Source organism: Denticeps clupeoides, chromosome 9 (genome assembly GCF_900700375.1).
Source record: "Denticeps clupeoides chromosome 9, fDenClu1.1, whole genome shotgun sequence".
Lineage (NCBI taxonomy): Eukaryota > Metazoa > Chordata > Actinopteri > Clupeiformes > Denticipitidae > Denticeps > Denticeps clupeoides.
In genome coordinates, this window is record NC_041715.1 from 18,817,707 (window position 1) to 18,834,031 (window position 16,325).

General features: G+C 45.3%; 1 protein-coding gene across 1 annotated transcript; it reads left to right on the forward strand.

The window, feature by feature from the left end:
- The first annotated feature begins 12,490 nt into the window (after positions 1-12,490).
- Positions 12,491-15,804, forward strand: LOC114796892 (uncharacterized). Its single transcript, XM_028991408.1, has 2 exons — positions 12,491-15,211; positions 15,655-15,804. Exons 1-2 carry the CDS (start codon positions 12,866-12,868, stop codon positions 15,802-15,804), a joined length of 2,496 nt encoding a protein of 831 aa, XP_028847241.1. The 5' UTR covers positions 12,491-12,865.
- Positions 15,805-16,325: the final 521 nt, after the last annotated feature.

Consider the following 16,325-nt stretch of genomic DNA (forward strand, 5'->3'; position numbering starts at 1 on the left):
CATCAACGTCACAGAACCTTTTTTTATCAGTTTATGTCTAGTTTTTGCGTCAAACTTTTGCATCAACAAGGTCAGACCTAAGATACACAGTTGTCTTCTGACTGTTCCACGACCAAAGGTGAAACACGTGGAGAGTCTGGCCTACTAAATTTCGTGGAGTGTCTGGGCCTACTAAATTTTCCTTCCACAGAGCACCCATTTACATTTACAGCATTTATCCAGAGCGACTTTTACAATTAGCTTACGCTACCATGACTGAGGAAACTTTCTTTTTTCATGGTTTCTGCAGGTTTAAGGAAGCCAAATTTAAGACTTTTTTTTTATGACGGTTTGATCAAATCTAAGACCCTAAATTCATAAAATGGCAAAGAACATGTGACCGCCTTACAAATAGTTCTGTTTAAACAAAAACATTACAGTACTAACTAATTCTGTGAACTGTAAATGGAATAATTATGGCATAGATCTGAGTTCTTCGGTCTTTGTCTCCAGCTCAGCTTCCACTTGTTTTAATTCACACATTTTTTCTTTGTATCTCTTCCTCAGTGTGTTTGATTTTTTTGTGATGAGTTGGGCCATCAAGGCTCCGCTTTTCCCTTCAGCTTCTTCTGCAAGTTGATCGGCATCTTTATGTAGGCTGCTGGACACCTGTTGCAGAGTTTGCTTATTTTTCTTGAGCTCCTCTATAGTTTCTTCTGCGGCTTTCCGCTTCTGTGCTGGCATCAGGCACATGATTTTCTTCCTTTTTGCTCTTCTAGATGCAGTCAGTATCTGGACCTTGCTGACGCAGCAGATGTGAGTAATTCTTTTGACATAGGGACTTTGTGGACTGCCCCACAGACGCCAACATAATCACAGACCAATCTTTGGGCAATCATTGTGTCTTCCTGCATATTGCAGGTCTCCACTTCCTTTTTCACAGAGAATCCACTCTCCACTGTTGCTTGTCCATGGGACAAGAAAAGAAGAACTCCCATAGCTCCTGATAGCGGTGGCTCAGGACACAATGGAGAAATGCATCCAGTCTACTCTCTGTGGGTCTGTAGGAGAGAAAGGTCTCACTTCTTGCTCCAACAGATAAGACCTCAAAACTGCTTGATAATTACATCACCAGCACAAAAAGGACAAACAGGGAAGAAAAATCATTTTGATGCATTTTGACCATATTCATACACCAGATTTATATAAATCTGTTTTGTTTTTATTTATCAGTAGACTTTAAGTTTTCAACATGGACTGATCTGCTGTATGCTCTCCTACCAGCGGATACTCCTCCTGATAAATGCTGTTTTTTCAGAAACCTCTTTGTCATATTTCTCTGGCACCAGAATACATCTGCTGGGGTCCAAACAGGCAACCTGCCTAACTGGGGGATACTTTAATGGGCTCTTGTCTTGCACTTTCTGAATGATGGTGGACATCATCTGGATGCAGTCTTTCCTATACTCCAGCACTGAGTGCTCCCCTGTCTTTTTTTGTCTCTGAAGTTCCTGACAGATTAGAACGCAATAAGGCTAAGTGACCCATTATAACTGCAAACTATATTTGCTTCATCCATCACTATTACATTAAAGGTGAATCCCTACCTTGAGAACTGACTCTGCACCCAAGCCTACAGTGACATCTTTTAGTGGGACCCAGTTATTCTTGTTGCTCACATCCAGTTTGACCAACTCCAGTGGACTGATATCCTTCAGTATCTCTCTTGACAAAACATGTCAGTATACTCTGAAAGAAAAACTAAATGTCATAAATCATGCTAAATATGTAGAATATTAAACGGCCAAAACCAACAAAACAAAACTTTGTGAATAATATGTGTGGGTGTGAGTATCTGTATTTAATTCCTAAATCATTCATATTAATCATTATTAGATAAAATGTTTATACTAACTTGAGGACAGACTACGTATAAATATACAGACAGAATTGTACACACACTGAAATAAATGTGCAAAATCAACCTGTCCAATGCTAGAATATCATTACCTTCATCAACTCAGCCAAGTCTGTGGTTAAGAATGGCATCACTGGTTCATCAGTTTGATATCTTGTCAAGAAAGGAGAGAAGGTCCTGGTAACAGCTATGTAGAAATGTAGCTTTGCAATGATGAGGAGGTCTTTCTGAGCAGATTCAAGGGTGTCAAATGAGATGGCCACACCTCCAGGGCTCTCTGCTACTGGTAAGTTTTCAAGCCATCTGTGGCTACAGAAAGCAAGTGGAAATTTTGCAGCTTTAGTAAAAGCAGTGAAGTCCTCTCTCCTTGCTGGTACATTATGGAAGAGAATGTGAATGGCTTTGAAAACTTTCTCTAGCTGCCATATGGAGAAACCACATTTGCAGGCATTGTGTAGGGTATGGAGTCCACAGCTCCCAACCACGATCAGCTGAGTCCCTCATACTGCTCACATTGTTCTTCTTGAAGCAGTTCCAAAAACTTCCAGTTTACATTTGGTCCATCCACGGAGATTGAAAACAGCTTTTTCAGATCCAGCTTCCGAGTGCATTCCTGATGAAAAACTGATGTCATTTATCAAACATAGACTAGGCAATAGCTGTAAAGTAAAACTAAGTAAAGCTTTATTATTGTGAAAATTTCAAAAATGCATTACTGTTTTTACACTATTTATACATTTTCCAATTGAAAAATAAAATAAAATTGACAATTGAAATAATAATAATAACAATGCATCAAGTCTTAAGAACTTAAGAAATTCTAGCGTTCCATTTCAAAACAAAGGAGTTTTATGATGTGTGGAGCCAAACCGAATTTTGCTAAATAGGCTTTTTGTCTTTACCACACGTGAAGTTTTTAGCGATTTTTGAGTCGGGAAACATAGCTCGGAAAAAATCCCTGACTCCCTCATTAGCGATTGGTGTCTTGTTATGCTGTGCAGGCACCACATTACCTCTGCTTGAAGGGTCGTGGTGGACCCAAAGGTGGTCCTGAGGTCTGTTACTGTAACTGATGTTCTCGCTGCTGGGTTCAGAAATGGAGCTGAAGTCTGTGAAACTGTTGAGACGGAACAGAACTGAGAAGTGGAAGGCGTCTGTTTGCGGCTTTTGGCAGCAACTTTGTGCTTCTCGCTGTGCATATGCGACTCTGCAGCTTTAACTCCCATAGAACCAAGTTTGAAAAGCTTTTTGCACAGCATACAGCGGGCCTCATAGCTATTGCCTGGAGCGGGTTTTAACCATGTTGCAAATGTGGGATTATCCATCCAGTTAACATTAAACTTGCACTTCCCCATGACTGACGCGCCCACTAGCAATAAACTGCTACAGCGCGTACCTGAAAAAGGCCCCTCCCACACACACAAACAGAAATGTTGGTGGTTCCGCTCATTCCGATCTCATACACAAAAATGCAAAACACCACAGATATTACCAGAAAGACAATATAGCAATATAGTCTGTGGTATTTTAAGACCTTTGAACTTGATTTAAGGATTGCTAGTCATTTTAAAGATATTTAAGGCCTTAATTTTGGAAAATCTAATTTAAGACTTTTTAAGGATCCACGGATACCCTGTTTTTTGAAGGCGATGATGTTGAAAAGCAAACCTAAGACCGTACATCCATGCAAATGAATATGTTTATGTTTAACCCCCAGTTATGTTTTGTAGTCAGCTTTAACAGACATCAGAATTTCTGTTTTTGCTGATTATCATGCACTTTAACAAGCTGAAGCTGGTCAGACATTTCCATGAATCGTGGACTTCAAGTCCTTTAAAGAACTGACCCGGTCAGTGAGCGCTCTGACTGTATCTTTGGTCAGCACATCACCAGGCAGCGGCCACTCCTCCACCCTCAACACCGGAACATTATGACACATAGGTACCTCCTGCTTACTGCACACAGACAAAAGGGACACACACACACACACACACACACACAAATCAAATAATCTGTTTTTATTCACGATTTGTATAGTGTCCCAACTTTTTTGGATATCGGTTTGTAATTTCCTGTATCATGGTCCCGCATGTCAGTAACTCCGTCTGAACTGATTTAAGTTTAATTTAAAGATAAATTAATGTACATATGTGAGAAAAGTAATAACACACAGTAAAAAGCAGGAAATTCATGAGCCAATAAAATAAACCCATCGGCACAAAGACACTTTTGTGACATTAGTGATGGAAAAAACAGAAGCTGTGTCCTAAAACTTTAATCTGGGTGTTTTCTTCTGGTTTCTACCTGGTTCTTGTGGTACCGGTTGAGTTCTTACTGGTCTCTGCAGAAACATAACTTGCTTGGTGGCAAGATTGCCTTCACTGTAAAGTGCAAACGGCAACAGCATCACCAACATGAGGGTTTCAGAAATATTCATTTTCAGCAATGAGCCATACAGACAAATATAAACTTTCAGCACAACGTGGAGCTGAGCAAGCTGACGGTGCACTCCAGTAGACTTCCTTCAACGCCACACCCCTCACCATATCAGACAGACCAGGGTCTTCTGTGGACACCTTCAAGTTCCTGGGTACCACCCTCTCCCAGGAGACCAACGTCTCCTCCATCCTCAAAAAAAAAAAGCCCAGGAGTACTTCCTGAGACATCTGAAGAAGTCCAGTCTTCCACAGGAGCTGCTGATCCAGTTCTACACTGCAGTCATTGAGTCCGTCCTGTGTCCTCCATCACAGTCTGGTTCAGAGCAGCCACCAAACGGCACAGGAACAGACTGCATCGGACTGTACGGAGGACAGAAAATATCATCGTGTCCGACTGCTCTACATCCCAGACCTAAACCTGGAAAAGGACAGGGAAAATCATCACAGATCCCTCTCACCCTGGAACGACTCTGGCAGAGGATCTAGAAGCCTGCAGAGGGACCCGCAGACCAGTCCCTCACCGTCACCCTCCTAAACACACATTGCAAACTGCACTTCATATAACCATGTGGTATTATTTCTGTCATCATTTGGACTATATTATAGTTGTTATACTGTTGTGCTCGAGAGACGCCATAAATAAAATTCTTTTTAGCCCAGAGAAGCAGTGAGCATAAGTATATAAAGGTATCAAAAAGGCGTCGAGTAATTGCTTCCCCGATGTTCTGACGCGTTTTGTTGCTCAGCGCTTGCGCATGATGCCTCGGTAGGATATTTTAATAGGTAGGGTGAAAAGTCAGGACACCGGAAATGGATTTGACGTATTTATAATAGCCGACGTTTCCCATTAGTATTTGCATTTAATAGCGGGACTTGCCGTCGAGCAGCCTGCAATGAGAAGCTTCTCGCTACACAAGTTAAAAAATTAACTTACCTGTTAACTAGTATTTATGTATTACAAGCTTTTAACGGCAGCTTGGTCACCGTGGTGAGCTGTGTGGGAACGGTACCGTCGCTACTCGATACCTCAGTGGCGACCCTGGCGGTTCGGGATTCGAACCCACAACCTCCCCATTTGAAGTCCTTTCCTTAACCGCTAGGCCACCGCTGCCCACGATTTTTTTCGTTGGTTATTTGAAATATGAATATGAAATAAGCGCCACATCAGCACGCGATGTTTTATTTTTTACAGACTTTAAAACAAGTATTCGCCATTTGTTCATAACGCTCATAACCTGCAGCCTGGAAACTCCTTTGTCGCAGAAACCAGTGTCCGCTGTAGCAGCCAACCATGCCTCATTACAGGCTGCAAGCCCCGCCCACTCGTTCTTGATTGGTCAGTGGGGCTTAGCGGTTAAGGAAGAGGCCTCGTAATCAGAAGGTTGCAGGTTCGAATCCCGATGCGCCAAGGTGCCACAGAGCAAATCACCGTCCCCACACACTGCTCCCGGGCGCCTGTCATGGCTGCTCACTGCTCACTAAGGGTGATGGTTAAAAGCAGAGGACACATTTCGTTGTGTCACCGTGCTGCAGTGCTGTGTATCACAATCACTTTAAAAATATATATTTTGAGTCACCCTCTCTCACATCTGATTGGTTCACCGTTCTTCCCGCGTTTTAGTAAAATTAATGTTTATTTCGTGGAACACTATTGTTTTTCATCAGTTACTGTCATATAAAGTAGATTAATTTGCAGATATAAATTTTTATGGATTTTTATGGTTCTTCTAATTGTTACATATGCACATGGGCAGTGTGCGTTTTGCGTGTGTTCCAGGTTGTGGGTGTTGCTGTAAGGGATTCTGGATATACAGAAATAAAGAAAAAAGAAGCAGACAGCGTGTCGAGAGTCCGCGTGGTTATTCACTAACAGCAAACATAACATTTGGCGACGAGGATGGAGTTTTTTTTCTACCTCCTCCACCTCCTTTTTCGGCTTTGCCCGGCGAGCCCCCGGTGCCCTGGGACCGCTGGTTTGAATCCTTTTCGACTTATCGCGGATTCTCCAGACCTGCGTCACAGCCTTGCTGCTCCATAACCTGGGCACGGAAGGGCAGCGGATCTTCAGGACCCTGGGAGCCGACATAAGAGCGTTATCCTGCGCCGCGTAGTTTTTCGCCAGAGGAGGCAGCAACCGGGCGAGTCGGTTCATCATTACGTGGCGGACCTGGCGAGTTTCTGTAAGTTTGGAACGAGTTTATTCGGGATCAAACAATCCCAGAATCCGCGAAAAAGCCGTGGAACTGGCTCTTCAGATGGAGTCAGCAGCCGAATTAGCATCTCGCCTGGCGCCGGTACCCCCTCTTCAGCCCGCAGTGCCCACGCTTACCGTCCAGCCACCTGACCTGGACCGCGTGCTCAACATCCTGGTAGGTCTCAATCTTACGCTGAATGGGGACAAATTGTCTTCACGTGCCAGCTGTCGGTTTTGTGGGCTTTCGCCTGTCTGGAGAGGGCATCTCACCTTTAAATTCTAACGTGGAGGCTGTTCTACGTCTCCCTGAGCCCTCCAGCCCAGCCCAGCTCGCATCCTTTCTGGGAATGACTGCATACTACTTGCGTTTTCTCCACTACAGCCCCTTTACGTGCGCTTCTGAAAACCGGAGCCCCATGGGCCTGGTCCTCAGCCTGCTCCTCAGCCATCCATCAGCTAAAGGCCCAGCTTACCTCACCACCGGTGCTTGCTCACTTTGACCTGTCTTGCCCCACTTTTCTGACCTGTGATGCGTCTGGTGTAGCGCTAGGTGCCGTCCTTTCTCAGTGCCAACATGGTTCTGAGCGCCCCATTGCTTTTGCCTCCCGGTCTCTGACTTTGGCTGAACAGAAGTATTCAGTTGGGGGGCGGGAGGCACTGGCCTGCGTCTGGGCATGTGAAGGGTGGCATATACACTTGTATGGCCGACATTTCACCCTCCGCACAGACCATCAGGCCCTAACGACCCTACTCGCATCTTCAGGCACGGGCCACAGGCCGCTCCGGCTCCACCGCTGGTCGGAGAGGCTCCTCCATTATAATTTCACTCCGCTGTTTACCCCCGGCCAGGACAATGTTGTGTTAGACCTCCTTTCCAGGGCCACTCCAGGCACTGATACACTGGAGCCAGAGCTTATCCACATGCCAAATGGGCCACTCCTGGAGGTCGGTCTCTACAGGACCTCCAACTGGCTTCAGCGCAAGACTCAGTGCTGTCACAGCTTTGCACTTGCATTCGAGAGGGGTGACCACGCATGGTGCCCAAGGATCTGGTGCCATTTCATCGGGTTAAAGATGAGCTGTCCTGTTGGAATGAGGTCATCCCGGCAGCCTACAACCTCGCATCCTGGCCATGGCTCATGAGGGACACCTAGGCATCGTAAAAGTCAAGCAGCGCTGCCGTGACAGGGTGTGGTGGCCTGGGATCGACAGGGATATTGAATTTACGGTGAAGGATGGCTCAGCCTGCCTCGTCAGTGGAAAGACGGGCCCTCCCACATCTCCGCCACTGCAACCTGTGCAGTGGCAAGCCGGGCCATGGCAGCACGTTCAGCCGATGGCTTGGTCTTTTCCTCAGCCCTGCAGCGCACCCTGCTTCATTACAGATCATCTCTCCATTCCACCACTGGCGTCTCCCCAGCTCTCCTCATGCTGGGTTGGGAGCTACAGCTTCCATTAGACCGGCCACAGCCTGCTCCGCTTACTGCAGCGGCCCTGCGCCACAGGGTTTCGGATGAAGCAGTCTTTTGATCGCCGACGGAAGGTGACATCTTCCTATCTGGCAGTCCATGATTGGGTCAGGGTTCCTCGGCCTCACCAGGACAACAAGCTCCTTTTCTTTTGATTACGGCTGGCTGACTGTACGAAGTGGCATGCGAGCCGGCTCAAGAAGGTGTCACCGCCCACCCCCGTAGACCCTTACTAAATTCACATTCACATTTACAGCATTTATCAGACGCCCTTATCCAGAGCGACTTACAATCAGTAGTTACAGGGACAGTCTCCCTAGAGCAATTTAGGGTTAAGTGTCTTGCTCGGGACACAATGGTAGTAAGTGGGATTCGAACCCGGGTCTTCTGGTTCATAGGTGAGTGTGTTACCCACTAGGCTACTACCACCCTACTAAATGGCTAGTGACTTGGACCTAGTGGAGGACCTACCCGGTGATACAGGGAACCGTCCAGCGGAGGCTGGAGGCCGGGGGAGCGCAGTTTCACCACGCCCTGTCCGTGTCCGCTGTAGACCGGTTTACCTCAAGGACTATGTGACTGAATAGCACACCACGTAGTGAGGGCATAGCCTGTCACGTGGCAGAATAACCCACATGGCTATGCTGGCATTCTGGGTAGTCGACCCCGGTCGTCTAGTTATATTGTGCTGTTGGTGTTCCTCCTGGGGGGGGGGGGGGGGGAATGTTACATATGCACATGGGCAGTGTACGTTTTGCGTGTGTTCCAGGTTGTGGGTGTTGCTGTAAGGGATTCTGGATATACAGAAATAAAGAAAAAAGAAGCAGACAGCGTGTCGAGAGTCCGCGTGGTTATTCACTAACAGCAAACATAACAAATACCACATGGTTATATGAAGTGCAGTTGCAATGTGTGTTTAGGAGGGTGACGGTGAGGGGACTGGTCTGCGGGTCCCAGTCTGCAGGCTTCTAGATCTTCTGCCAGAGTCGTTCCAGGGTGTGAGGGATCTGGGATGATTTTCCCTGTCCTTTTCCAGGTTCAGGTCTGGGATGGAGAGCAGTCGGACACGATGATATTTTCTGTCCTCCGTACAGTCCGATGCAGTCTGTTCCTGTGCCGTTTGGTGGGCTGCTCTGAACCAGACTGTGATGGAGGAGCACAGGACGGACTCAATGACTGCAGTGTAGAACTGGATCAGCAGCTCCTGTGGAAGACTGGACTTCTTCAGCTGTCTCAGGAAGTACATCCTCTGCTGGGCTTTTTTGAGGATTGAGGAGACGTTGGTCTCCTGGGAGAGGGTGGTACCCAGGAACTTGAAGGTGTCCACAGAAGACCCTGGTCTGTCTGATATGGTGAGGGGTGTGACGTTGAAGGAAGTCTACCGGAGTGCACCGTCAGCTTGCTCAGCTCCACGTTGTGCTGAAAGTGTAATTACATGAAAAAACGATTATAATTATTTATTATTTGTTCAATTTTGCTTCTGTCTACAGTTAATAATTTAAAGGAATTTGTGGAAGAAATACTGTTTAGTACCAGGTCCAGATCAGCCATGGAGGAGTTGTTTAAACATTTATACAACAATTTCAGCCAATTAACTGATACCAAGTGGAAGACTTTTTTAGGGTTAAATTAGTACATCCAGCTGACCCCAGATGACATTACCAGATGAAATAAGTTCCTGTTAATGATACATTTATAATGATGACCCTATTTTAGAGACATACGTATGTAATGTAAGAGTCAGAGCAAATATCTGATGTCTCGTTACAATTCACGGCCCGGGCCTGAACACAAGTGAGGAGAGGCTCCAGGAGACTCAGAACCTGTGGCAGCATCTTACTACAGGAGTGAGACGGTCAAGATTACGACCACTGCCCTGCCATCAGCAGAATTTATCCAGGAGTCCCCCAGTGCCGGAACCAACTTTGACAAGAGATGATGTAGAAACGACGGTGAAGGAAATTGTGGAGAAGCAGCAGGCAACAACAAGAAAAGACCACAAGGAATTCCTTGGTGATGGCTCCAACATTCATTTTTTTATCCGTCAGTGGAAGTTAAATACTTCTGCTGCTCTCGAAAGGTGTTCCAGCCGAGGGTCTCACTGATCCCAGGATGAGCGTCTAGGACATCGCTGCTACTCCTTTCTTCCAACAGGAACTAGAAAGGAAAAAAGTATCCCACTGGACATCTATATAGATTCTGCCACTTACCCCTTGGAGCCGCCCTAACAGCCTCATACTGGTTTTGCTGGTGTTACAGGAAAAGTACATTTACTGTCCTGCAAAAGTCTACTTATTCTGCCTTGTGCAGGCAGTAAGTTGGCCTATAGCTCCCTCTAGCGGCTGTCTCGTAATATTATTTTTGGTTACTCTGAAAACGGGAGAATAAGAACTCAGATGGCGGAACATAGTGCCGAAGCATTCCCGTATTGAGCAAGAATGTTGTTGCTTTGGACAAGATTTGTCTGTAAGTATTGGTTATGACGAGATAAGCACTTTCTTTTTGTTTTGTGTTTACGATATAATTATTTGTATATTAGTAGCGTTAGAAATGTGTATTTTGTGTTAGTTTGCTGTGCGCATGTAACGAGCTAATTTTCTATGTTATTGAGCTGATCGTCACATTTGTATTTTTCCAGTTTTACGATGGTCATAGAGAAGGCAATGGTCAGAGGCCATTCTTCAATAAATCAGCAGAGAAAACCAAATACAAGTCTGTTTATTGGAGCATGGTTATCTCGCTGTCTAGCTGGTGGAGACTAGAAAACCCAGAGCGAGGGCAGCATAGTAAAAAGACAACTAGCGCAACGAGCACAACCACGAGGAGATATCCAGCACACCAACCATGAGCCTACGATCGGGGAATCAATATGTCTTGGCTTTCTAGAAGAGGAAAAAAACACAAGACCAAATGGAAACAGAACAATTGGATAACGTGAGTAACACAGACACACAGTCAAGGTCTTCTCGCTCGCATGCATCCAAACGTTCCACAACAAGTTCTGCAGCACTAAAAGCACGGGCAAAGGCAGTAGCTGCACGTGCACAGTTAGCATATTCAGAAAAAGAAGCAGCCATAATGAAACAGAAAACGGAACTTGAGGCTCATTTACATGTTTTGAGTTGTGAAAAAGCTGTTGCAGTTGCTGAAGCTGAGGCTGCAGTTTATGAAGAGGAGGAGGCTCTCTCAAAAAGCGTACTGAGTCGGGATATAGAGGGAACACCTGTCGATCCAGTACAACGCACCGCAGAGTACGTACAAAAACATTCAGACATTTGCTATGAAGGATTCGCATTGCAAGTTGTTCCATCCACCCGTCACAAAGCTGCGCATGAGCAAATCTGAAAAGGATATGTACACAGTAATGATCAACAACAGCTTTCACACTGCAGAGAAGGTCGGGATCAAAGTGGAGGACCAAACACAGCAGAAAGGGAGACTGAATCCCCCCAAACTGTATCCATACGACACTTTTCACACATCAGCAGAGACACAGGGTGTACAGGACATTACAAGGTACTTGACACGGAGAGAAATGTTAAGTACAGGACCCTTGCAGTTTGATGACCAACCAGAGAACTACTGGGCATGGAAGGCGTCATTTCAAAATGCTATTAAAGATTTGCAGGTTACACCTCAAGAAGAGTTAGATGTTATGATTAAGTGGCTTGGAGTTGAGTCTGGTCAGCAGGCCAAAAGAGTCCGCTCAGCACACGTGTTCAACCCAGCAGCAGCTCTCGACCTTGTGTGGCAAAGACTCGAAGAATGTTACGGATCTCCTGAGGTAGTGGAAAATGCACTGCTAAAAAAGATTGATCAGTTTCCTAAACTCAACAACAAAGACAACACAAAGTTAAGAGAGTTGGGTGACGTTTTGCAGGAAATTGAATGTGCAAAAGATGGAGGATACCGACCGGGACTTTCGTATTTGGACACGGCTCGCGGAGTCAACCCCATTGTGGACAAATTACCATATGGATTACAGGAAAAATGGATTGCAACAAGAGGAAAGTACAAGGAGGAATACAGAGCCGCCTTTCCCCCTTTCAGCACCTTTTCAAAGTTTGTAAGACAACAAGCCAAAATAAGAAATGACCCAAGTTTTGTCATCATACCTCCTGCTAACACCAACTTCAGAAGAGAGAAAAGCTTTAAAGACAGCAACAGGCAAGTGGTTAATGTACACAAAACAGACATCCGTACGGAAGCTAGTGGAGCTCAAAATAGGTACAATGTGCTTACAGAGAGTCCAGACAAGTTGTGCCCTATACATAAGAAGCCTCATCCACTTAAGAAGTGTAAAAGCTTCAGAGCAAAACCCATGGACGAGCGTAAGACATTTTTAAAGGACAACAGAATTTGTTTTAAATGTTGTGGCTCTACTCAGCATTTAGCAAGGGATTGCAGGGTGCAAATAAAATGCACGGAGTGTGGCAGCGACAGACACTTGGCAGTGCTGCATCCAGGTCCACCACCTGCTCCAGCTGAGAGTACTGAGGCCGATAAAGAGGATGGAGGGGAGACACAGGATAATTTGAATGTCTCAGTCATTTCTAAATGCACAGAAATCTGTGGTGATGCAGATAGACCACATTCCTGCTCAAAAATAAGCCCTGTGTTAGTCTATCCAGACGGCAAAAGAGAACAGGCAAAAAAGATGTACGCAGTGCTTGATGAACAAAGTAACAAGTCACTAGCTAAGTCTCAGTTTTTTGAGCTTTTCAATATGAAGACATACTCAAGCACCTACAAACTCAGAACATGCTCAGGAATGTCGGATAATGTTGGAAGAACAGCATCTAACTTTATGATTGAGTCAGTAGACGGCAGAGTTTAGCTCCCACTTCCAAATCTGATCGAATGTGACATGATTCCAGATGACAGAACAGAGATCCCATCTCCACAAGTTGCTATGAAGTTTCCACACTTGCAGAAGATAGCTGAAAAGGTACCTCCTGTAGAAGAACAAGTACCTATTCTATTGCTCTTGGGAAGAGACATTATACAGGTACACAAGGTGAGAGAGAAAATCAATGGGCCACACAACATGCCTTACGCACAGCGTCTAGATTTAGGCTGGGTTATAGTTGGGGAAGTCTGCATGGGGAAGATGCATAAACCAACTAATGTGAAGGTTCTCAAAACACATGTTCTTCAGAATGGTCGTGCTTCTTATCTCTGCCCATGCCCCAACACGTTCCAGATCAAGGAGTTAGGTGGTTACAACTACCAGTGTAATACCACATCTACCCCTCAAAACAACGCTAACCAACTTGGAGAAATGTTTTTTCACACAACAACAGATGATGACACACCGGCTCTGTCAGCAGACGACAAGGACTTCATTGATATTATGGAAAAGGAAGTGTATCAAAACGAAGGTAATAGCTGGGTGGCACCTTTGCCATTTCGCTGTCCGAGACCACAGCTTCCAAGTAACAGAATGCAAGCACTTAAACGCCTCCAGTGCCTCAGAAAAACACTGGATCGCAACCCAGAAATGACAAGGCAGTACATAGAGTTCATACAAAACATGCTGGACAATGACCATGCGGAGCTCGTACCTCCTTTGGACTCAGACAAAGAACACTGGTACTTACCATCCTTCGGTGTGTACCACCCTCAGAAACCAGACCAGTTGAGAGTTGTGTTTGACTCAAGTGCAGAGTTTGAAGGACATTCCCTTAACAAGGTATTGTTAAGTGGACCCGACTTAAACAATACACTACTAGGTGTCCTTATGCGTTTCAGGAAGGAGCCTGTAGCGTTTTCAGCTGATGTACAGCAAATGTTTTATTGTTTTGAAGTGAGAAAGGATCATAGGGACTATTTAAGATTCCTTTGGTATGAAGACAATGATCCTAAGAAAGGCATTTGTGACTATAGGATGAAGGTTCATGTGTTTGGAAACAGCCCCTCTCCAGCTGTAGCTATTCACTGCATGAGGCGTGCTGCAGTCGAGGGAGAAAAGGAGCATGGACATGATGCAAAGCAGTTTGTCATGCGACACTTTTATGTGGACGATGGCCTTGCGTCCACAGAAACAGCAGAAGAAGCTATCAAGGTCCTCACAAGTGCGCAAAGCATGCTGGCGCAATCAAACCTAAAGCTACACAAAATAGCTTCTAATGACCATAAAGTAGTGGAAGCATTTCCTGCTGCAGAGAGAGCAAAGGATCTAAAAGACTTGGATTTAGAAAAGGACAACATACCCTTGCAAAGGAGTTTAGGGGTACTGTGGAACCTTGAAAATGACTGCTTTACCTTCCACGTCACTACTGAACAAAAACCATTCATCAGGAGAGGTGTCTTGGCCATTGTGAACAGCTTATACGATCCTCTAGGTTTCGTGTCACCCATCACAATGCAGGGAAAAGCTCTTCTCCGTGAACTATCTACAGGGCAAGAGGACTGGGATGAACCACTTCCTGTGGATAGAGAAGAGGAATGGAACAAATGGAGGGACTCATTGAAGGATCTTGAGCAGCTACAGATACCAAGGTGTTATCTTCCATTCTCACAGGCTACTGCAGTGAAAAAGGAGCTGTGCATATTTTCAGATGCCTCCACCATGGCCATAGGAGCAGTGGCATATCTGAGAGCTCTCGAAAGTGAAGGTCAGTGGCATACAGGTTTCATCATGGGCAAGTCCAAAGTAGCCCCCCGACCTGCCCACACTGTCCCTAGATTAGAGTTATGTGCAGCGGTTTTAGCTGTAGAGATGTACGAGCGGATCAGAGATGAGATGGACATTGAACTGGATACTGTTAGATTTTTCACGGATAGTAAAATCGTCCTTGGTTATATACACAAGTACACAAGAAGGTTCTACACTTACGTTGCTAACCGAGTGAGCAGAATCAGAAAGACCACACATCCAGCACAGTGGGTTTACATACCTACAAGCGACAATCCAGCGGACAAAGCTACCAGACCGATTGCGGCTTCCACATTAGCTTCCACCAACTGGTTCAGTGGTCCTTCTTTTTTGACGCAACATGACACAGAGACATCTTACTGTGACACCTTTGCTCTGATCGACCCTGGCATAGATGCAGAGATCAGACCTGATATCAAAACTCTTGCTACCAATACCTCAGTAAAACAGCTAGAGCCATGTCGTTTTGAAAGATTCTCTCAATGGATGAGATTATGCAACACTATTGCATCACTAAAACGTGTGGCGGCATCATTCAAGAAAACAGACACAGAAAGTAAAGGTTGGAAGTGTTTTAATAATACTAACACAGTAGATGAAGTGTCTAAAGCTGCTAAGTTTTCATTCACACAGTACAGATGCATAAACGCAGACCAGCCACTTCCAAAACAAAGTTGTCTCAGGAAGTTAAATCCTGTCATTGATGACGAAGGACTCCTCAGAATAGGAGGGCGCTTGGTACTTGCTAACCTAACTAAAGATGAGAAACATCCACTCATCATCCCTAATGCTCATCATGTAGCTGTCCTTCTTGTTAGATACTATCATGACAAGGTGGCACATCAGGGGCGTCATATAACAGAAGGAGCGCTCAGAGCAGCTGGATTTTGGATTATCGGCAGTAAACGTCTTGTCTCTTCTGTCATTTACAAGTGTGTTCTCTGTCGAAAACTTAGAGGACGATTGCAGACACAAAAATGGCAGATTTACCTATTGACCGGCTGTTACCCATGCCACCATTCACAAGTGTAGGGCTGGACGTCTTTGGTCCCTGGACAGTTACTACACGTCGTACTAGAGGAGGAACTGCAGACAGTAAACGGGGCTGTACTTTTCACCTGCATGTCTACAAGAGCTGTACACATTGAGCTCATTGAATCAATGTCAACATCCAGCTTTATTAATGCTCTAAGAAGGTTTTTCAGCATTCGTGGTCCAGCTCAAATACTCCGTTCTGATAGAGGAACAAATTTTGTTGGAGCATGCAATGAGCTGAAAATTGATTACCAGGACACAGGACTAAACTCTTACCTACAGGAGAAAGGATGCACATGGCTGTTTAACTCCCCACATTCCTCACATATGGGTGGATCATGGGAGAGACTCATTGGGGTTGCTAGGCGCATCCTCGATGGAATTCTTTTGAAAGCTGCACACGTTCAACTCACACATGAAGTGTTGAGTACATTCATGGCGGAAGTAATGGCAATTTTGAATGCAAGACCACTCGTACCAGTGTCTACAGACCCAGACAAGCCAAACCTCCTAACTCCAGCAATGCTTCTTACCCAAAAGACTAATGCAGTATCTGCACCAACAGGAAGCTTTGCACCTCCAGACCTCTACACAAAGCAATGGAAGCAAGTGCAGTGTCTGCAGACTCTTTTTG

Coding starts and splice junctions, on each gene's coding strand:
- LOC114796892 (XM_028991408.1), top strand. CDS start 12,866: ATGATTCCAGATGACAGAACAGAGATCCCATCTCCACAAGTTGCTATG. Junction 15,212..15,654: donor TCAAGAAAACAGACACAGAA/AGTAAAGGTTGG, acceptor TTACCTATTGAC/CGGCTGTTACCCATGCCACC.